Below are 25,000 nucleotides of genomic sequence, written 5' to 3' on the forward strand. Positions count from 1 at the left end.
GGAGTGGCTGTGTGGTAAGTAGCTTGCTTACCAACCACATGGTTCCGGGTTCAGTCCCACTGCGTGGCACCTTGGGCAGGTGTCTTCTGCCATAGCCCCGGGCCGACCAATGCCTTGTGAGTGGATTTGGTAGACGGAAACTGAAAGAAGCCTGTCGTATACATGTATATATATATATATGTATATATATGTGTGTGTGTGTGTGTCTGTGTTTGTCCCCCTAGCATTGCTTGACAACCGATGCTGGTGTGTTTACGTCCCCGTCACTTAGCGGTTCAGCAAAAAGAGACCGATAGAATAAGTACTGGGCTTACAAAGAATAAGTCCCGGGGTCGATTTGCTCGACTAAAGGCGGTGCTCCAGCATGGCCGCAGTCAAATGACTGAAACAAGTAAAAGAGTACTAAATGCTGCTGCTTCCTACTAATGTCACCCTCACCACTACTGCAACCACTACTACCATTACCACCACCACCACCACCACAACAACAACATCACCTCTGCCATTACTTCTACCACCACCATAATCACTACATCAACAACTACTACTACTACTATTACTACTGCTGTTGTTACATCCATCATTATCATCGCTATGACTAACCACCATCACTACTGCTACTAATAATAATGATACTACTACTACTACTACTACTAACACAACTACTACTATTACCACTACCTCTGCTACCACTACTACTACTACAACTGCCAACACCACCACCTCTACTACTACTACTACTACCACCACCACCACCTCTGCTACTTCCAGTACTAACACCAACACCACAACTACTACTCCTCTACTTCTACTACTACTACCACCACCACCACAACAGTTATTACTATGACTATTACTATTACCACTGCCATCACCACTACTAATACTACTACTACCAGTACTACCACAACCACCTCTATTACTACTACTACCACCACCACCACTTCTACTACTACCACTACCACCACCACTTCTGCTACTTCCACTACTAACACCAACACCACAACTACTACTCCTCTACTTCTGCTACTACCACCACAACCACAACAGTTATTACTTTGACTGTTGCTATTACTACTGCCATCACCACTACTAATACTACTACCAGTACTACCACAACCACCACTACGAATACTACTACTATCATCAGTATTGAGATTAAACAGTCAAATTCTTATTTGAAACAACCTACAGGCCCAAAGATTTTGAGTAGTTAAGTTCATTCATTCATTTTTCTTTTTAATTAAGTTCTAATTGAATTTTTGGTAAATTGTAAAATAAATTACTACTTTTTAATTTTATTGTGTTAGCGTCTTCTCTTAGATGTTGTACAAACTGCTAATCTGAATAACTAGTTTGTCTTCAAATGTTTTTAGCAAGTATAATCACCTTTATCTGAATAAACTGTGCTAATGAATTTGGTTTAATTAAAATCCACTTTTTCATAATGGCATTTTTGTCAACCAGCCAAAGATGGGGACTGGATTCAGTTTCTTAACCCTTTTGATAACCAATATGTCTGAGACCAACCTTGGTTTTATGATACAAATTTCCAAATTTAAAGTAACGGGAACCCCTTTTTTGTTAAAAATTAGGTTAAAAAAATATGGGAGTTTCTTACACATAGATAGTATAAAACCTTCTTTCCAAATTTTAAGCCCCCAAAATTGAGGGGTTCCCTATACACAAAGGCTTTCATCAAAATTTCAACTTAATTCATGTTACTTCTTATTGGTTTCAAATTTTGGCACAAGGTGGAGATAAAGCGATTACATCAAACCCAGCTGGTACTTATTTTATAGATCCTGAGAGGGATGAAAGGCAAAGTTGACCTCAGCAGAATTTTAACTCAGAATGTTGTTGGCATCCTTTTGTCTTGGGAGACAATGGAGTTGCGCATAAACTAATCCAGTCTGGTTTTTATATTTCATGTCCTCTCCAGTTTTGCGCAGGCCTGGGGCCCGGGCTAGATGTAAGAAAATCCTGGGTAGCCCAATCATTAGGATTCCTCTCTCGACCTTGCTGACGTAGTCCAATGAAGTGCAGGGCATTATGTTTGGCACCAGCTTCGTTGCAGGAGCTGCTGGAAGAGTGTCGAGTCGAACACTAAACCGCATACAGGGCTCCACTCTGGATTTCTTTGAAGGTTGACTCCTTTCCGTAACCCTGGATAAGGGCCCATACCAGGTACTGTCAGCCGGAGCTAGCTGAGCCCGGGACTCGTGTCAGGCAGGGTCATCACTCCCTGAAGTAGTGAAGAAAATCACTACCCACTACCTAAACTCAGAATGTAAAATCAGACGAAATGCCCTAAGCATTTTTGCCCAGCATGCTAACAATTCTGCTTGCTCACTGCCTTTCCGTTCCCTATTATTGGTTTCAAATTTTAGCACAAGGCCAGTAATTTCAGGGAATGAGATAAGTCGATTACATTGACTCCAGTACTCAACTGGTACTTATTTTATAAATCCTGAAAGGATGAAGGGCAAAGTCGACCTCAGCAGAATTTGAACTCAGAGCATAAAGACAGACAAAATGCCGCTAAGTATTTTACTCAGTGTGTTAACAAATCTCCCAGCTTGCTGCCTTTATGTTTCCTAATAAAGACAGTTATTTTACTAAATTCTTCCTGCAAACGGTGTCATATGAAATTGTCACCCATAATTATGACCCTAGTATCGATCTATTGCATTTCAATCTGTTTTAGAGTTAGGGTTAGGATTAGGGGAAGGGTATCTTTTTTCTTCACAAATGTAAATAAACCCAATCTGTTTCTTAAACGAGGGACATATTCATACGGCACAGAATGTGTTTTTTTTTACCTCAATAGACGTCATTGATTGGTTGAAATTGCAGAAATTGAAGAAAAAAAAAACAAATATCTTACAAACTATAGAATTTTCTCAATAAAGCCAAGAGAAAAAAGATGTTTTATAAACACATTCTACCAGTATATGAAGTTTAAAATTTTTTAGTTACCTAGAAATTATGTTAAAAACTGTCGTTCAAACCGAAAAGCTCCAAGTTTTCTAATCGCAATAAAGCAATGGGATGCCAAAATTTCCTATCTAAAAGTTTTGTTGTTGTTGGTGATGGGGAGTTACTTTCACCATGGAATGGGAAGGGGATATTCTGTAGCTAGAAATCTGTTAACTGTTAAATGGATTAACTTCCATGTGCTTTAGGTTGTGAGGTTTTCAGATTCTCCTCTTACATTACACAAATTCGTGTTAAATGATTAGGTGAAGTTTTTTGCTTTGCTTCGTTTTGTTTCGGTTTTTTTTTTTTGGTTTTTTTTTTGTGTGTGTGTTCCTTAATTGAAGGCGAAATATTCTGGTGAAATGAAATATAGCGAAGAAGGACTGTTGAAACCGGATTCTGTGTGATTGCCGAAAAACAACTGAACTCCCTTACCAATAAAGATTATTTTTTCCCTGCTCATATATTCCTTGTGAACCAGACCTTGACACCTAACAAGTGTATTTGTCAGGGCCCACCACCACCACACTCCCCCACCCCCCACAAAACATTAGTGTATGATGTGTGTATCAAGCTCTCTACTATACGTCACAACAAAATGTTCAGAGATAATTCTGAAGTTTCCCTCCTGGATACATTATACATGATTAACTGGCAGAGTTCTTCCACACTGTTGACTGTTTGAAAAATTCTCATTTACAGAACACACACACACACACTGATATAAATCTTCCTGTAGAATATTGTGTTGTACACCTCAACAAAGTATATTACAATATAAGTCCAGTTTACTGAAAACTATACTCTGCTTCTGCTTTGCAGTTGGAATGATTTGTGTTAGGAAAAAAAAGGATATTATTTATCCTTTTACTCTTTTACTTGTTTCAGTCATTTGACTGTGGCCATGCTGGAACGCAGCCTTGAAGGGTTTTAATCAAACAAATTGACCCCAGGACTTATTTTTTAACCAATGCAAACACACCATAATCAGTTGTCAAGCAGTAATGGTGGGGACAAACACAGACACAAAGGCACATGTATACATAGATATACTCTTACTCTTTTATTTGTTTCAGTCATTTGACTGTGGCCATGCTGGAACGCAGCCTTGAAGGGTTTTAATCAAACAAATTGACCCCAGGACTTATTTTTTAACCAATGCAAACACACCATAATCAGTTGTCAAGCAGTAATGGTGGGGACAAACACAGACACAAAGGCACATGTATACATAGATATACTCTTACTCTTTTATTTGTTTCAGTCATTTGACTGTGGCCATGCTGGAATGCTGCCGTTTAGTCAAGCAAATCGACCCCAGGGCTTATTCTTTGTAAGCTTAGTACTTATTCTATCGGTCTCTTTTGCTGAACCACTAAGTTACAGGGACTTAAACACACCAGCATCGGTTGTCAGGCAATATTAGAGGGACAAACACAGATACACAAGCATATACACACACATACATACATATATATATATCTATATACGACGGGCTTCTTTCAGTTTCTGTCTATCAAATCCACTCACAAGGCTTTGGTCGGCCCGAGGCTGGCTATAGTAGAAGACACTTGCCCAAAGTTCCACACAACGGGACTGAACCCAGATATATATATACGATGGGCTTCTTTTAGTTTTCATCTACCAAATCCACTCGCAAGGCTTTGGTCAGCCTGAAGCTATAGTAGAAGACATTTTCATGGTGCTCCAGTTCACACACCTGTAGAAACAAGCTGCAATGTCACAGGTGTATCAACCTTTTGCCTGTCTCTTGGATAACATCGGTGACGTAGAGACGGGAGGCTGATATGCATGAGCGACTGCTGGTCTTCCATAAACAACCTTGCCCAGACTTGTACCTCAGAGGGGAAACATTCTCGGTGCAATCCCATGGTCATTCATGACCGAAGGGGGTCTTTATATTTAGTTAGTATTATAAATTTTCATCACTTTACCTCACAGCCACACATTGTTGCTCCATCTTAAACCCTCGCCCCCTTCCTCTTCCCATAATCCAATCAACAGATCTGCAACACCTTTTACAAACAACCAGCCAACCCACCCCGGGGAATTAAATAAATCCATTTAAAGCTTTTACTACGGTTTTTGCTTCCTTCTTCGCCATTCACACTCCCATGCGATCATTCTATCAATTATTCCAGTTGTTTAGCTTTCTCAGGTGTTACCTCTTTGCTATATCAGTTGACCAAATCATCCATAATCCGCGTCCCTTGTCGTCCCCTTTCACACCTTTTATTTGTGAGCCCAAACAATAGTTTCAGTTTTCTCCCTGTTGTCGCCTCCTCAATTACTCTTGTTTGTCTAGCAGCTTCATCGCATTCACTTGAACCTTCTGGGGTTTTTTGTTGGCTTTTGTATTCTGATTAAAGGGATACAAATATAACCCCTGCCTTGGCTTGAAATAAGATACTGCTGTTTTAGAACATTTATTCACCCTCACCTCAGCTTAATGTGTTTGGTTTAAAATATACAAACACAAACCAAAACTTCAAAAGTTGGATGTATGTGTATGTAATGATAGTAGTAGTGGTGGTAGTAGTAGAGGTGGTAGTGGTGGTGGTGGTAGTAGTAGTAGTAGTAGAGGTGGTGGTGATAGTGGCGGTAGTAGTTGTAGCTGGTGGTAGTAGTGGTGATAGTGGCGGTTGTGTTTGTGTATGTATACGCACATATATGTGTGTGTGTGTACATATACACACTCACATGACATACATCTACAAGCATACATACATGTGTGTGTTTGTGTGTGTATAATGTACATCTAAATGAAATTTGAAATTTAATTAGTTAACCAAGAAACGAGAAATATTCGGAAAAAAACTACAAGGAAAATTAATTTTTATTCCAGTGATATGATGGTATACATTTTAGTTTCCAATCTTTTTCTCCCTACTGCATAAACTTTATACCTAATATAGATTTAAAAACCCTCTGTAATCCCTGCTTTGATTTACAGACATCACGACAGGATAAAGTTCACTTCTCAACCAAGTGGATTTGGTTTCAATTCTGTTATATAGTACTTTGGGAAAATGTCTTCTATTATAGTGCTACAAGTGAAATTTAACCCTTTAACATTCATATTATTCAGTCGAGTGTAATGCTTATTTATTACCTCTGCCTTGGCGAAGAGGAGGTATTGTTTTCAGTCCCATTTGTTTGTTTGTTTACTCATGGACAAGATATCTCAAGAACCGCTGGATGGATTTGGATGAAACTTTCAGGGATGTTTGGCCACATGACTGACATGAACTGATTAGATTTTGGGATCGATCCGGTACCGGACAAGGATCTGGATTATTTTTCCAGTTTTTTTTTTACTTAATTCTTGAGAGCAGTCGGGTTCAATTTTAGTATTCTCGTTTGTGAGAGCAGTCAAGTTTACTTCAGATATTCCCATTTTAAAAATCATCTCCAGCTAACCATTGAGAGGACATATATATATATGTAAGAAGGGTAAAGACTCCCTTCAGTCATGAATGACCATGTGATTGCACCTAGAAAGTTCCCCTTCGAGGCACAAGTCTGGTCTGGTTATTTTATGGAAGACCAGCAGTCACCCATGCACATCAGCCCTCCAATCCAAGAGAAAGGCAAAGGCCGATACAGCTTGGCACCAGTGACATCGCAACATGAAATAAAATGTCTTGCTCAAGAACACAACACACAGCCCAGTCCAGAAATTGAACTCACTACCTCATGATTGTGAGCTCAACGCTCTAACCACTGATCCATGTGCCTTTACATATATATGTGTGTATGTGTACACACACACATATATACATACAACAGAATTCTTTCAGTTTCAGTCTACCAAATCCACTCACAGGGCTTTGGTTGGCCTGAGGCTATAGCAGAAGATACTTGCCCAAGGTACCACACAGTGGGACTGAACATGGAACCTTGTGGTTGAAATGTGTTCTTGTTTTCCACTGCTCATTCCCTTTGAGTCCAAATTCACTGCTAATATTATTCAATTTTCGCCTGTCATCCTTCCAGCCAGAGTGGGATGTGGGTGAGGATGGATTTTCAATAAAACAAGGGACCAGTCAAGTACAGGAATTGATTTCATTGGAACATACTATCCTGCAAGGTTTGTTGTGGCTTGATACGCTAATGTTAGGAATCAATATTTCTATAAACCAGTGGGCAATCTACGTTATTCGACATGACCCGATCCATCCTCCTAGCTTATGAGAATAAGCAACCAAATACAATATTCTTGGATGCTGTTATCGGCAACTAACTGGTATCTTTCCTGTCCAGAATATAGCTATTTACAGTAATACCTAACTGTATAAGGACCTGCTTTACGAGACCCTGGGTTTACAAGTTTTTATATTTCAAGCACAAGATCCAAATTTCGAACAAAGTGCAAAAGGTTTCCACCACCATAACAAATGCTTCTGTGTGTTACCTAGAAATTTATTGAGGGCAAAGTAGATGCTTTTTCTAAGCAAACAACTCTAGACTTGTTTTTTAAAAAGAAATCTACAAGTCCGTCTACAAGTGCTTGTGAATTGGCGATTGCTTCTACAAGTGATGGTGTGTGCGAGTCTAATGCAATGGAAGTGATTCAGAAAACGGTTATGATAATATTTTTTATTATAAATGATCTTGGTTGACGACGTCATGCTCTCCATCGTCAACCAGGAGAATTCATCTACAAAGCAATTGCCCCAGCTCCCCTTCTGGGTTGGCGAAAGCGATGTGGTGGACAACAAAAAAACCTGGCTGATGACAGTCAAGGCTGATCTGGAACCCAACCTAGGCCCCCATATCTATGGCGTTCGCTGCTGGAATAAGGAGTGGTTGGAGATCACGCGGTCATTAGCCTCAAATCGCCAGGCCTGGTCGGCGTTTGTGAGAGATGCAGCATTGAGAATGAATGAAGCCAGCTCAACCCACCCCGGGTGAATGCTGTCTCAAGACAAGAAGAGAAGATCTTGACATTCTTTTTACTTTATACAAAATATTCTTTACATTCTACTGTTGTTTTATTGCCATTTATTTATGAGTATTATAAATTTTAAAGGTAGAATATTTTTCTGGGACCGAATTGTGACTTATAACATTGCTACTATGGGAAATTATTGCCCTGCTTTACGAGTTTTCGCTTCATGACCAGTCTCCTGGAAGAAATTAACTCATATATCAAGACATTACTGTACTTATTTTTCATGTGCTTAACACTTCTGGGTCTCAAACTAATCCTGACTATTATCTCCACCTCAGATTTTTTTTTTTTTCTTCTTGTAACCTTCAAAAGATTGTGTCTGGGGAGAGTCATTTTTTTTTTGTGCCTTATGATTTAACACACTCACCGGTAAAATTTTCACTTATTTCTTATAGTCAAGACTATTGAAAAGGTTGCAAGATGCAATGAAATTTTTTTTAGGAAAATAAATATTGAACAAAATGCAAAAGTTTCCACCACCATAACAAATGCTTCTGTGTGTTACCGAGAAATTTATTGAGAGCAAAATAGATGCTTTTTCTGAGCAAACAACTGTAGACTTGTTTTTTAAAAAGAAATCTACAAGTCTGTCTACGAGTGCTTGTGAATTGGCGATTGCTTCTACAAGTGAAATTTCTCTGGTGAGTGTGTGTTAAATCATAAGACACAAAAAGAAAATGACTCTCCCCAGACACACAAAAATATGTTTCAACACACGAACTCATATAAAGAATCTTGCAACCCGAATCCAAAAACGAAATACTTCAAAAGATTGTTTACCTGTTTTGTACTTACATGCTTTGTACTCACATAAACTTACTTTCAGTATATTGTTCGTTTTCACACCCTGTACACATTTAATGCCTTATATCACTGCAATGTAGTTTGTTTCATTCACACACACAAACACACACATCTGTGTTAGTCTCTTTAAAGCTGTCTTTACACACAGATCGTTACAATTTCTTTGTAACAGTCTCTTTCTGATTGACACATTTTGTCTCCTCGATTCCCTCCTCTGTCTTTAGTGAAAAGAAAGAAAGAAAGAAACCAAGCCAAAAGTATCTTAGAGAAACTGCACTGCCTTACCTTGATAATCTCATTAAAACGAAATCGTAAATGAAAAATAAAATGGGATAAAAGACACGGCTGTTTCTTTGATCTCTCAGAGCTTAATCTCCATAATTCTGTACCATTTATCACAACTGAACTGATAAATGTGATTGTGTGTGTGTATGTGAGAGGAGGAGGAGGCGGAGGTGGAGGAGGAGATGATGATGAGGAGGCAGAGGAGGAGGAGGAAAAAAGAGTGGGTAGAGTGGGTTATTATTTATTCATTTCTGTATGTCTTATGGTGTTTTTAGTCTATATATGTGTGATGATGAAGAAGGAAAGAGAGTGTGTGTGTGTATGTGTGTATTTATCTATTGTAGCAACAATGGTGATGGGTGTGTTCTTTCTTGCGTATACTTTTTTACCTACCAGAAGTGATTCCTACCAAAATAAAGGTTCATCGCTGATATGTTATCTACACACAGCAATGAACTGTGCCTCTTGATTCAACATAAACTTTTTATTTGATCACTTAATATGCTAGAAATAACAGTCGTATCTCCCTGAAATCACACTACCCTATCATACCGGATTAAAAAAAAAAAGGATACAAGATAATTTGATCTTAGCAGCAGCAGCAGCATTTAACATCCATTTTCTATGCTGTCGGTGGGGTTGAATGGTTTCACAAGAACTGGCAAGGGCAGCGGCCACACCGGGTCCCGTAGTTTGTTTTACCTTTGTTTCTACGGAGGTATGCCCTTCCTAACACCAACCCCTCTACAGAGTGTACTAGATGCTTTTTTACATGGCACTAGTGCTCACACCAATCCTGTTTTACAATGCACCTTGGTTTTACATACCCCTATAATAAAGATGCAATGGTCACACTTGGAATGCCTTTGATCATATAGGTGTTTATTCAATCAGATTTTACCTGGAGCTAAACGACAACATCAACAACAATTGCACCTCTTTCCAAAGAAACGGCTGGTGCTGGTTGCTAAAGTTTTAACTCTCTTCACAACATTTCACATGAGCAGAGGCCTTTATATAGTTATTTATTATGCTAGAAATAACTCGTACCATCTTTCAAAATGAAGGACACTTTGCATAATGTAGTCCTAGATCCAATGTCTGAATGAAAGCCAGATGATCAAGGGACTGAACATCTTTTATCTCAGGTATATTGATCTTAAGACAGCAATTCGTTTTTTTTTGTTTTTTTTTTTGGCAGAATTAGTAGAGCAGTGGACTTTTAGGTATTTAGTTAAGTTCAAATCCTGCTGGGGCTGACTTTACTTTTCAGCCTTCAGGGCTTAATAAAACAGGTGCCAATCAGGTGGTTAGGTCTCCATTGTTCTCAACAACGAGTATTCATGAGTCATTTGACCAACTGGATTCCTACTCATGGAATTAATATAAAAGGGCAGCGAGCTGGCAGAATCATTAGCAGGCCAGGCGAAACGCTTAGCAGTATTTCGTCTGCAGCTACGTTCTGAGTTCAAATTCTGCCATGGTTGACTTTGCCTCTCATCCTTTCAGGGTCGATTAAATAAGTACCAGTTACGCACTGGGGGTCGTTATAATCGACTTAATCTGTTTGTCTGTCTTTGTTTGTCCTCTCTGTGTTTAGCCCCATGTGGGTAGTAAAGAAATAGGTATTTCGTCTGCCAGTATTTCATTCCGAGTTCAAATTCTGCCGAGGGAGGTCGACTTTGCCTTTCATCCTTTCGGGGTTGATTAAATAAGTATCAGTTACACACTGGGGTCAATCTAATCGACTTAACCCCTTTGTCTGTCCTTGTTTGTCCTCTCTATGTTTAGCCCCTTGTGGGCAATAAAGAAATAAATATATAAGTGGTTGAGTATTCCTTAGACGTGTGTACTTTTTAATATAGTTTTCCGATTGAACCAGCTTGATGCAATGTGACAACAGTTGGACCTTTGAATTACTGGTACAATCCAAAGAAAGAAAGAAAGCAAGAACAATCAACCCCACCACTGGACTGGTACTTTGTTTTTGAACCTTAAATACAAAGCACCAAAACAAATGAGACATTCCCTCTGACACTGTAACAATTCTAATCCGACAACATCCTTCCCTTAACACTTTAGTGTTTAAACCGGCCATATCTGGCCCAAATATTCTGTTTTATATTCAAACAGGCGATATCTGGCCTCTCACACCTAACCTACAATGACATTCTAAAAATAAACAATCACATCACTGAAACCTCAAAGCTATAAGATAATGCAGGATTAATTAAAAACAATTTGAGTGAAAAAGTATTACATTTAACAGAGTAATCTGAACACTAAAGGGTTAAATTGCTACTTTGTGCTGATGTGAAAAACCAGTTTTGTTTTGTTATTTTTACAAATTTTTTTTTACTAATTAATGTGAGAATGTTTTAGGGTCCCCCCGCGCCAATATTATTTTTGTTGTTTTAATTTCTGTCTTTTTCTTCTATATTTTCAGTGAAACGTAAAAAGAATGACAACTGCTGCCCGGCCAACATTTGAACCGGCTCGAGGTGGCCGTGGGAAAGGGGACAACGACCTTAGTTCTTTGTCCAAGCAATATTCCAGCCGAGATCTACCATCCCACAACAAGTTAAAATACAGGTTGGTTCAACCAGAAAACTTCTATTTCATTTTCATCATCATCATCATCATCCTTTAACATCCGTTTTCCATGCTGGCATGAGTTAGACGATTTAACCAGAGCTGGAAAGCAGGAGAGCTACACCAGGTTCCAATCTGATTTGGCTTGGTTTCTACCAGCATGAGCGCTTTTACATGGCACATCTTGAGTGCTTTTTAAGTGGCACCTGCACAAGGCTCTTGTAGGAGGAGTAGCATTAACTCTTTTGCCGTGTCAGACAGGTCTTCTTGAGTACACAGCAAAGTGCCAGATATCTTGGTCCTTTGTCATTTCCATAAGGTTTAGTTTCCTGAGGTCGTCCTTCAGTACTTCGCCCCTAGAGTTCCGTCCACTTTGAGTGATCGGTTCTTCTTTATGGAGATGTTGACATCCATCTGTTGGTTTCATGTTCTTCTATAGACATGGCTGTGAAGTTAAGAAGCTCACTTCACAACCATATGGTTTTAAATTCAATCCCACTTCACAGCATCTGAGGCTGACCAATGCCTTGCAAGTTAGATGGAAACTGTGTGGAAGCCTATCATATTTATGTGTGTGTGTCTCTATGGTCTGTGTTTGTTACCACCACCACTGCAGCTTGCAGTTCAGCAAAAGAAACTCTTTAACTTGTTTCAGTCATTTGACTGTGGCCATGCTGGAGCACCGCCTTTAATCGAGCAAATCGACCCCAAGACTTATTCTTTGTAAGCCTAGTACTTATTCTATCGGTCTCTTTTTGCCGAACCGCTAAGTTATGGGGACGTAAACAAACCAGCATCGGTTGTCAAGCGACGTTGGGGGGGACAAACACAGACACAGAAACATATACACACACATACATATATACGACAGGCTTCTTTCAGTTTCCATCCCCAAATCCACTCACAAGGCTTTGGTCGGCCCGAGGCTATAGTAGAAGACACTTGCCCAAGGTGCCACGCAGTGGGATTGAACCTAGAACTATGTAGTTGGTAAGCAAGCTACTTACCACACAGCCACTCCTGCGCCTGATAGAATAAGTAACAGACTTTAAAAAAAAAGTACGAGGGTTGGTCTGTTCAACCCAAACCCTTCGAGGCAGTGCTCCAGCATGGCTGCAGTCCAAATGACTAAAACAAGATGACGATGATGATGATGAATTCTACGTGAAATCATTGTCTTCACCAGGTGCCTATATGGCTGTGTGTTAAAAAGTTTGCTTCCCAAACATATGGCCTCAGGCCAACCAAAGCCTTGTGAGTGGATTTGGTGGACAGAAAATGGAAGAAGCCCACCATATATATATATATATATATAGCATCAACTGACCGTGGCCGATGCCAGACCCCTCTGGCACCTGTGCAGGTGGCACATAAAAAGCACCCACTGCACTCGCGGAGTGGTTGGCGTTAGGAAGGGCATCCAGCTGTAGAAACACTGCCAGACCAGACTGGAGCCTGGGGCAGCCCCTGGCTCCCCAGACCCCGGTCGAAACCGTCCAACCCGTGCTAGCGTGGAAAACGGACGTTAAACGATGATGATGATGATGATATATATACCATAATCATCATCATCATCATTTAGTGTCCGCTTTCCATGCTAGCATGGGTTGAACGGTTCAACTGGGGTCTGTGAAGCCGGAAGGCCACATCAGGCCCAGTCTGATCTGGCAGTGTTTCTACGGCTGGATGCCCTTCCTAACGCCAACCACTCCGTGAGTGTAGTGGGTGCTTTTTACGTGCCACCTGCACATATATATATATAGGTATATATCTACGTGTGTGTCTGTTTGTTCCCTACCACCACTCAACAACTAGGGTCGGTGTGTTTATGTCCCTGTAACTTAGCAGTTTGGCAAAAGATATCAATAGAATAAGTACTAAGTACCAGGCTTGAAAAATAAAAAATTAGTACTGGGGTCGATTTGATTGACTAAAAATCCTTCGAGGTGGTACCCCAGCATGGCCACAGTCTAATGACTGAAACAAGTAAAAGATCAGGTTACGTGGTCACATTTCATTAACATAATCTTTCTCATTAAATTCTAATGTCATGTGTTAGTATGTCGTGCGTTTGCTGTCTGAAAACAGGTGTGGTTTATGTTAATGTGCCTTTATGGCCTTTATGAAAGTCAGTTTGAAAATTTTGTGGACATTGAATCAATATTTCAAAAACGGTGCTAATGTTTTTATTATACAAAGAAATTAGCAGCAGTTCAACACAGTTATAGTAAAATAAAATAAAAATGCGTTATAATATCACATTACGCGCAAACACACACAAATAGTCAACTCTATTAATGTACACTTGAAATGATTTTGTAAAACATTTTACAACAGAATCCCGGTATTTTTTTTTAAGTACTTCAGCTGGTTGTTTTTTGGGGTTTTTTTTAATAAAAAATGTATTTTATAAAATGTGGCACTATAACATTTTAAAAAGAAATCATTTCACTATTTTGTAATAATAATAAAAATGCGGCGAGCTGGCAGAAACATTAGCACGCCGGGCGAAATGCTTAGCGGTATTTCGTCTGTCACTATGTTCTGATTTCAAATTCCATCGAGGTCGACTTTGCCTTTCATCCTTTCAGGCTCGACTAAATAAGTACCAGTTACACACTGGGGTTGATATAATCGACTTAATCCGTTTGTCTGTCCTCGTTTGTCCCCTCTATGTTTAGCCCCTTGTAGGTAGTAAAGAAATAGGTATTTCATCTGCCAGTATTTCATTCTGAGTTCAAATTCCGCCGAGGTCGACTTTGCCTTTCATCCTTTCGGGGGTCGATTAAATAAGTACCAGTTACGCACTGGGGTCGATATAATCGACTTAATCCGTTTGTCTGTCCTTGTTTGTCCTCTCTGTGTTTAGCCCCTTGTGGGTAGTAAAGAAATAAATATTTGTAATAATTTGATTAATTATTGATACAAACGACTGTTACTTTGATTCTTTTTGTTTCTCCTGTCAACTGTTTTTGTTCAGTTATCCACATATTGACTGAACAAACCACTGATCAAAGGAGTTCTGGCCATGACCATCACTCCCTCTCTCTTTCTTTTAGGCTGTGTCTGGCTGAGTGGTTAAGAATTTTGCTTCCCAACCATATGGTTTCAGGTTCAGTCTTACTGCACCTCGGGCAAATGTCTTCTACTATAGCCATGAGCTGGATGAAGCTTAGTGAGTGGATTCATAGATGGAAACTGAAAGAAGCCCATCATGTGTGTATGTGTGTGTGTGTGCCATTGTCTTGACATGTCATAGTTGTAAACGAGTTTCACCATCTCTTTTACTTGTTTCAGTCATTTGACTGTGGCCATGCTGGAGCACCACCTTTTTAGTCGAGCAAATTGACCCCAGGACTTATTCTTTGTAAGCCCAGTACTTATTCTATCAGTCTCTTTTGTCAAACCGCTTAGTTACGGGGACATAAACACACCAGCATCGGTTGTCAAGCGATGTTGTGGGGACAAACACACAAACATACAGATACACACATACATATATATATGCATATATACGACGGGCTTCTTTTAGTTTCCGTCTACCAAATACACCCACAAGGCTTTGGTTGGTCCGAGGCTATAGTAGAAGACTTGCCCAAGATGCTACGCAGTGGGACTGAACCCGGAACCATGTGGTTGGTAAGCAAGCTACTTACCACACAGCCACTCCTACGCCTTATCATACAAACAATGTTATTCGTTTCCAAACTTCCATTAAACAAAAATGTGTCTAGCTATGAAGAAATATTACCTTGCTTGAAAACAAGTGAGGATTGGTGGCAAGACGTGCATCTGCATATTGTAAATCTGCCTCGACAGATGCCCCACGTAAGCATGGAAAAGTGCACATGAAATGGTAATGAAAGTATATACTGTTACTCTTTACTCTTTTTACTCTTTTATTTGTTTCAGTCATTTGACTGCGGCCTTGCTGGAGCACCGCCTTTAATCAAGCAACTCGACCCCGGGACTTCTTCTTTTGTAAGCCCAGTACTTATTCTATCGGTCTCTTTTGCCGAACTGCTAAGTAACGGGGACATAAACACACCAGCATCGGTTGTCAAGCAATGCTAGGGGGACAAACACAGACACACAAACACACACACACGCATATATATATATATACATACATATATACAACGGGCTTTTAGTTTCCGTCTACCAAATCCACTCACAAGGCTTTGGTCGGCCCGAGGCTATAGTAGAAGACACTTGCCCAAGGTGCCACGCAGTGGGACTGAACCCGGAACCATGTGGTTGGTAAGCAAGCTACTTACAACACAGCCACTCCTGCGCCTGTATGTATGGGATTTCCACAGTTTCCGAAGAAGGCTGTACACAGAATGAATTCCAGTTATCCTTTTCTTGTTTTGTGTTTGAATTAATCAGTGTTTCATTGTATTCACTTTGTGTACTTGACACGATGACACCAGAGCTAAGTGCCACTGATTATCAGACAGCCTTATCTGGGCTTTGCAGTTTAGATAAACTTTTTTTGTGATGTTTTCTATCTTTCAGACAAGACGGTCAAGGATCTATTGAGGAGCTGAGAAACCGTGACTTCCGTAAAGACTTGGAAGACCGTGAACGTGCAGCCAGAGAGAAAAAAGACAGAGGCAGAGGTACCGATGTTCTTTCATGTTGTTGTTGTTGTTGATAAGCAGACTTCTTAACCACATAGCTATATCTTTATATGCATGTGTATATGTATGTGTATGTATGTGTATATATATATGTGTGTGTGTGTGTGTGTATGTATAATATATGTATACATGTGTGTGTGTGTGTATGTATGTGTGTATAGCATCATCATCATCATCGTTTAACGTCCGTTTTCCGCGCTAGCACGGGTTGGACGGTTCGACCGGGGTCTGGGGAGCCAGGGGCTGCACCAAGCTCCAGTCTGATCTGGCAGTGTTTCTACAGCTGGATGCCCTTCCTAACGCCAACCACTCCGTGAGTGTAGTGGGTGCTTTTTACGTGCCACCTGCACAGGTGCCAGAGGGGTCTGGCATCGGCCACGATCGGTTGGTGCTTTTTATGTGCCACCGGCACAGAAGCCAGTCAAGGCGGTGCTGGCATCGGCCACGTTCGGATGGCAGCACTGCCTCGACTGGCTTCTGTGCCGGTGGCACATAAAAAGCACCAACCGATCGTGGCTGATGCCAGACCCCTTTGGCACCTGTGCAGGTGGCACGTAAAAAGTACCCACTACACTCGCGGGGTGGTTGGCATTAGGAATATATATATACACACACTCTTTTACTTGTTTCAGTCATTTGACTGCGGCCATGCTGAAGCACCGCCTTTAGTCAAGCAAATTGACCCAAAGACTTATTCTTTGCAAGCCTAGTACTTATTCTATCGTTCTCTTTTGCCGAACCGCTAAGGTACGGGTACGGGGACGCAAACACACTAGCATCGGTTGTCATGTGATGTTGGGGGACAAACACACACACATATACATATATATACATATATACAACAGGCTTCTTTCAGTTTCCATCTACCAAATCCACTCACACAGCTTTGGTCGGCCCATAGCTATAGTAGAAGACACTTGCCCAAGGGGCCACGCAGTGGGACTGAACCGGGAACCATGTGGTTGGTAAGTGAGCTACTTACCACACAACCGCTCGTGCGCCTAATATATGTATACATATGGATGTGTGTGTGTGTGTGTGTATATATATATATATATATATAAGACATGGCTGTGTGATACAAATCCACTCACAAGTCTTTGATCAACCTGGGGCTATAGTAGATGAAACTTGGCCAAGACGTCACTCAGTGAGACTGAACCTGAAACTGTGTGACTGAGAAGCAAGCTTCTTACCACACAGCCACATCAGTACTTACAGCCATTGGTTGGCCCTTGACTAAACAGAAGACACATGCCCAAGGTGCCATGTTGTGGGACTGAACCTGGAACCTCGTGGTTGGAAAGCAAACCTCTTAGCAAGTCTTTACTGTACACACTTGGTACAAATATGTGTGTGTGTACATATGTGTAGAAAGAAAGAGAGAGGAAAGATCTAAGTGTATTACAGTCTCATTCCTCATATTAGTGGTGGTGGTGGTGATGGTAGTGGTTGTGGTAGTGGTGGTGACGGTGGTTGTGGTGGTGGTGGTAGTGGTGGTGACGGTGGTTGTGGTGGTGGTGGTAGTCGTGGTGGTGGTGGTGGTAGTGGTTGTGGTGGTGGTAGTGGTGGCGGTGGCAGCAACGGTAACAGTGATGGTGGTGGTGGTGGTTTCTCATAGTCGTCGTAGTCATGGTCGAGTACTCATTTATCAATATCCTGGCGTTTTCCAAGTGCATCAAAGTCTTTCTTTGCCGCCACTTCATCAATCAACTGTCTCTGATTGTTGCATCTCTCTCTCTCTCTCTCTCTCTCTCTCTATCTATCTATCTCTCTTCACTGCTGCCCATTGGAGTGATTCACAAAAACTATAAATCAACAAACATACAATAAAACCCATCCACACAGACACACACACACACTCACACACACACACACATGTGCCAAGGTCTCATCTACTTTCATTGGCACAAGCCAAAGCTATTAGCATTTTCACTGTAAGAAGAATTACTTTTAGCCATCTCTCAAAGGAGACGTCATACATAAGTCATAGTGTTCACAAAGCAAAATGTTTGAATATATTTTGCAACCCCGAACACCTTCTTTCCCTCCTCCCTACCTCCCACACATATGCACTCTTTCTTTCTTTATATGTGTGTGTGTGTGTGTGTTTGTAAGTGTCTTTGTCTTTGTGGTGTTGGTGTGTGTGTGTCTGTGTGTGTGTTTTGCTTGTTACTAAGTAAAAGCAAGCATAGTTCAGGCTGAATTATTTTAAGATAAAATGTCTTCCAATTATGTTAAATGTAACCAGTATGATTGTGTATATCATGTGTGTGTGTATCTATGTTTGTATATGTATATATGTGTGTGTATATATATATATATAAAATATTAGAAAAAAACCCACCTTTTATCAATTAGTGGCTGTGTGGTAAGTAGCTTGCTAACCAACCACATGGTTCCGGGTTCAGTCCCACTGCATGGCATCTTGGGCAAGTGTCTTCTGCTATAGCCCCGGGCCAACCAATGCCTTGTGAGTGGATTTGGTAGACGGAAACTGAAAGAAGCCTGTCATATATATGTATATATATTTGTGTGTTTGTGTGTCTGTGTTTGTCCCCCTAGCATTGCTTGACAACCGATGCTGGTGTGTTTACATCCCCGTCACTTAGCGGTTCGGCAAAAATGAGATCGATAGAATAAGTACTGGGCTTACAAAGAATAAGTCCCGGGGTCGATTTCCTCGACTAAAAGGCGGTGCTCCAGCATGGCCGCAGTCAAATAAAAAGTAAAGATTAAGTAAATTACAAAAATAATAAAAATGTATATAATAGGTAGAAAAACTTTTTTTATTATTTTTGTAATTTACTTAATCTTTACTTTTTATTGTTATTTTAATTTTTTAATTATTGTAATTTTCTAGATGGTGTAATTTAATTATTCATTTTGAATTGATAAAAGGTGGGTTTTTTTCTAATATTTTATATGTATTTATTATATTGTGTGGAATTTGATTTAGTTTTTCTAAATTGAATTCTTTTTCCTTGTAAGTTTGGATTTTATTCCCTCAAATAATAATTAATATATATATATATATATATATATATACACATATACAAATACACACATACATATTGTGGAGGCACAATGGCCCAGTGGTTAGGGCAGCGGACTCACGGTCTTAGGATCGTAGTTTCGATTCCCAGACCGGGCGTTGTGAGTGTTTATTGAGCGAAAACACCTAAAGCTCCACGAGGCTCTTGCAAGGGGTGGTGTTGAACCCAGCTGTACTCTTACACTTTCTTCCTGTTTCTGTTGTACCTGTATTTCAAAGGACCAGTCTTGTCACACTCTGCATCACACCGAATCTCCCCCCCCCCCCGAGAACTACATTAAGGGTACACGTGTCTGTGGAGTGCTCAGCCACTTGCATGTTAATTTCACGAGCAGGCTGTTCCGTTGATCAGTTCAACTGGAGCCCTCGTCGTCATAACCAATAGAGTGCCAATAATATATATATATGCACAGGCATGGCTGTGTGGTAAGAAGCTTGCTTCCCAACCACATGGTTCCAGGTTCAGTCCCACTATGTGGCACCAGGTTTTCCAGTGTTCACAAAATGCTTTCTACAATAAATTTTATTGTTAAACTCCAGGTTTACTTGAATTGAGCAAACATTTAAACATATTCCGTCCATGACCTTCTTATTTTTTTTAAAGGTAGCAAGATTTAACTGCTATTTCTTGAAAACTGATCAATTTTGTTGAAGTTTCTTTGTTGGGTCTTATGAAAGGTGTCTTGAAATGTTAGTGCTAAGGAGTCCCAAAGGACACTTATTTAAAGTGACTGAGACTATAAGATTTCCCTACCCTTGAAGTCATTTACAGCTGAGTGGACTGGAGCAACATGAAATTGTTTTGCTCAAGAACACAATGCATGCTCTTTTGCACTGGGAATTGAAACCACAGTCTTGACAATCATAAATGCAGTACCTTAATCGTTAGGCCATGTGCCTTTGAATTCATCATCATTATCGTTTAACGTCCACTTTCTATGCTAGCATGGGTTGGATGATTTGACTGAGGACTGGCAAACCAGATGGCTGCACCAGGCTCCAATTCTTGATCTGGCAGTGTTTCTACAGCTGGATGCCCTTCCTAACGCCAACCACTCTGAGAGTGTAGTGGGTGCTTTTACGGCGCCAGTCAGGCGGTACTGACAACGGCCACACTCAAATGGTGTTTTTTACGTGCCACCTGCACAGGAGCCAGTCCATTGGTACTGGTAACGACCTCACTCGAATGTTTTTTCACATGCCACCGGCACAAGTGCCAGTAAGGCAACGCTGGTAACAATCACACTCGAATGGTGCTTTTTACATGCCACTGGCACGGAAGCCAGTTAGCCGCTCTGGCAACAATCACGCTCAGATGGTGCTCTTAGCGCTCCAATAGTACAGATGCCAGTCATCCAATTTGATTTCGATTTCACTTGCCTCTACAGGTCCTCACAAGCAGAGTTTATTGACCAATGAAGGAAAGGTACGCATAAGTGGGCTGGTTATACCCCTGGCATAGGCCACATGGTTATGGCCTCATTTGGCTTGCTAGGTCTTCTCAAGCACGGCATATGTCTGTTTTCCATGCTGGCATGGGTTGGACAGCTTGACAGGAACTGGTAAGGCCAGCGGTCACACCAGGTTCGATAATCTATTTTGGCCTTGCTTTCTACACTTGGATGCCCTTCCTAATGCCAACCACTCTACAGAGTACACTGGGTGCTTTTTATGTGGCACTAGCACCCACTTGTCTCAGATCATAATCTGCTATATTTAATTTCAAGGAAGGATTTATGCATGATCAACAGAATTGACTGACACTATTCTCTCTCTCTCTCTCTCTCTCTCTCTCTCTATCTCTATCTCTCTCTCTCTCTCTCTATCTCTCTCTCTCTCTCTCTCTCTCTATCTCTCTCTCTCACACACACCAACTCTGTCTCTCCTCCTTAACTCTTTTACTGGTACTTTTCTTTTTCTTCCATTTTTTTTTTTTACCATTATTTTTCTTCATCTTTCAAGAGGTGTAAAAAAATTCAATTCTGGTGAGATTAGACCTTAGAACAGCAACATCTAAATCTGTGTTATTGACTACAAGAATCACTACCATTTGTCTATCTACCATCACCTAAACTAGACAACGATGTTTCATATTTATTGGCAAAACAGCAAAAAGCTGGAAGTAGCATTTCTCTGAACTTCTTAATGTATTTAAAACCAAACAGTTCCAGCAAAAATATATTTTTTTTAAATGCAAATTTTTTCTTCTTTTTCATCATCATCATCAGAATCTGGAGGCAGCAGCAGTAGCAGCAGTAGTAAAAGGTTACGATTGGAACCAGCTTCAAACTTGGATGCAGATGACCCTGTTGATGACGAAGTGAGTCTAACATTGATTTTATTTGTTTTTACTTCATGTCATGTCTTAGTTTCCTGCTGGTTATACGAAACGCCTTATAAACATTTGACACCTATACATACATACATACATATATATATATATTGAGCGAAAACACCTAAAAGCTCTACGAGGCTCCGGCAGGGGGTGGTGATCCCTGCTGTACTCTTTCACCACAATGGCGGTGCCCCAGCATGGCCACAGCTCAAGAGCTGAAACTGGAAAAACAAAAAAAACAAAAAACAAATATATATAGGTAAATGTAAAAAAATACAAACTGGGACAAGAATGCAAAACATTTAGAAGACGATACAAAAAAACGGACGGGACATTCAAAGCCTTCGATCTTCAGTCAAGAACCGGATCATCTTCGCAATTTCGGCTGATTAATCTTGATTATCGATATATATATATATCGTTTTGTGTATGTTTTCCCATGATAGATGGGTCTCTTCTTGCACAGCGTCCTGCCATTATTTGCAGGCTGTCATTATCTGATATGCTACAACAGAGAAAGATGAAAAATGCCAGTCTTTCATGCATATCTTCTGTCTTCATCTCTCTCTCTCATTTTACATATATCAGCAGCAACGGCATTAAATATCCATTGTCCATCATGGCATGGTTTGGACAGTTTGACCAGGGCTGGCAAGCTGAAAGGCTGCACCAAGCTCCAGTCTGATTTGACATGGTCTCTATGACTGGATGTCCTTCTTGATGCCAACCACTCCAAGAATATAATGGTACCTATATATTAAGGTTAGTATGTATGTATGTATGTATGTATGTATGTATGTATTATGTATGTATGTATGTTGTATGTATGTATGTATGTATGTATGTATGTATGTATGTATGTATTGTATGTATGTATGTATGTATGTTGTATGTATGTATGTATGATGTATGTATGTATATATATATGTATGTATGTATTTATTATATATGTATATATATATATATATATATATGTATGTATGTATATATATATATGTATGTGTATATGTATATATATATATATATGTATGTATGTAATATATATATGTGTATGTATGTTGTATATATATATGTGTATGTATGTATATATTATATATATATATATGTATGTATGTATGTATATATATATATATATGTATGTATGTATATTAATATATATATATATATATATATATGTATGTATGTATATATATATATATATATATATATATATATATGTATGTATATATATATATATATGTATCATCATCATCATCATTTAGCGTCCGTTTCCATGCTAGCATGGGTTGGACGGTTCAACTGGGGTCTGGGGAGCCCGAAGGCTGCACCAGGCCAGTCAGATCTGGCAGTGTTTCTACAGCTGGATGCCCTTCTAACGCCACCACTCCGAGAGTGTAGTGGGTGATTTTATGTGCCACCGACACAGGTGCCAGACGAGGCTGGCGAACGGCCACGCTCGGATGGTGTTTTTTATGTGCCACCGACACAGGTGCCAGACGAGGCTGGCAGACGGCCACGCTCGGATGGTGTTTTTATGTGCCACCGACACAGGTGCCAGATGAGGCTGGCGGACGGCCACGATCGGATGGTGTTTGTTACGTCCCCAAAGCACGGAGGCCAGTCTATGCGGTACTGGCTACGGCCACGTTCGGATGATTTCTTGTGTGCACCGCACTGGTACCACAAAGATACAAATTCAATTTATGTTCATCTATTTTGATTTGTTTTGATTTGATTTGATTTGATTTGATTTGATTTTCACTTGCCTCAACAGGTCTTCACAAGTGTCACAAGAAGGAAGGTATGCATAGGTGGACTGTCTACGTCGCCGGGTCTTCGGATGGTGTCTTTATGTGCCACCGACACAGGTGCCAGATGTGGCTGGCGAACGGCCACGATCGGATGGTTTTCTTGTGTGCCACCGGTACTGGAACCACAAAGATACAAATTCCATTGATGTTCATCTATTTTGATTTGGTTTGATTTTCACTTGCCTCAACAGGTCTTCACAAGTGTCACGCGTGTCACACACTTGCATCAACAGGTCTCCACAAGGTTCCACACTTGCCTCTGCCTCAACAGGTTTCACAAAGTGTCACACACTTGCCTCTGCCTCAACAGGTCTTCACAAGTGTCATAAGAGGGAAGGTAAGCACAGGTGGACTGACTACGTCGCCGGGTCTTTGGATGGTGGTGGTGTTTTTATGTGCCACCGACACAGGTGCCAGGTGAGGCTGGCGAACGGCCACGATCAGATGGTTGTTTGTTGTCCCACAGCACGGAGGCCAGTCGACGGCCACGTTCGGATGGTTTTCTGTGTGCCACCGGTACTGGAACCACAAAGATACAAATTCCATTGATATTCATCTATTTTGATTTGGTTTGATTTTCACTTGCCTCAACAGGTCTTCAAAGGGTCACACACTTGCCTCAACAGGTCTCCACAAGTGTCACACACTTGCCTCTGCCTCACAGGTCTTCACAAGTGTCACACACTTGCCTCAACAGGTCTTCACAAGTGTCATAAGAGGGAAGGTATGCACAGGTGGACTGACTACGTCGCCGGGTCTTCGGAGGTGTCTTTATGTGCCACCGGCACAGGTGCCAGATGAGGTGGCGAAACGGCCAGATCGGATGGTGTGTGTTGTGCCCACAGCACGGAGGCCAGTCGATGCGGTACTGGTTACGGCCACGTTTGGGTGGTTTTCTTGTGTGCCACCGGCACTGGTACCACGAAGAATACAATCCACTGATGTTCATCTATTTTGATTGTTTTGATTTGATTGATTTTCACTTGCCTCAACAGGTCTTCATAAGTGTCACAAGAAGGAAGGTATGCACAGGACTGACTACGTCCCCGGTCGGTCGGGGCCACGGGTTATGGCCTGACTAGTCTTGCGGGGTTCTTCTCATGCACAGCATACTTCCATAGGTCTCGGTCTCTAGACATTTCCTTAGTGAGACCTAAAGTTCGAAGGTCGCGGCTTCACCACCTCGTCCCAGGTTTTCCTGGGTCTACCTCTTCCACAGGTTCCCTCCACTGCTAGGGTGTAGCACTTTTGCACACAACTATCTTCAGCCTTTCTTGTCACATGACCATACCAGCGCAGCCGTCTCTTGCACGCCACAACTGACGCTTCTTAGGTTCAACTTTTCTCTCAAGGAACTTACACTCTGACGATTATGAACACTGACATTACACATCCATCGAGCATACTGGCTTCATTTCTTGCGAGCTTACGCATATCCTCAGCAGTCACGGCCCATGTTTCACTACCATGTAGCATGGCTGTACGTACACATGCATCATAACAGTTGCCTTTTACTCTGAG

The 25,000-nt window shown here is 40.8% G+C and overlaps 1 protein-coding gene across 1 annotated transcript in view; it reads left to right on the forward strand.

The window, feature by feature from the left end:
* LOC115222156 (spliceosome-associated protein CWC15 homolog) overlaps nt 1-25,000 on the forward strand; it is a 60,239-nt gene that overhangs the window by 25,371 nt on the left and 9,868 nt on the right. The window contains exons 2-4 of the mRNA XM_029792298.2: nt 11,490-11,635; nt 16,154-16,257; nt 21,562-21,653. Of these exons, the coding sequence (XP_029648158.1) occupies nt 11,505-11,635; nt 16,154-16,257; nt 21,562-21,653 (327 nt within the window). The 5' untranslated portion in view covers nt 11,490-11,504. The remainder of the gene's footprint in view (nt 1-11,489; nt 11,636-16,153; nt 16,258-21,561; nt 21,654-25,000) is intronic.

The sequence above is a fragment of the Octopus sinensis genome, linkage group LG19 (assembly GCF_006345805.1).
Source record: "Octopus sinensis linkage group LG19, ASM634580v1, whole genome shotgun sequence".
NCBI classification, from domain to species: Eukaryota; Metazoa; Mollusca; class Cephalopoda; order Octopoda; family Octopodidae; genus Octopus; species Octopus sinensis.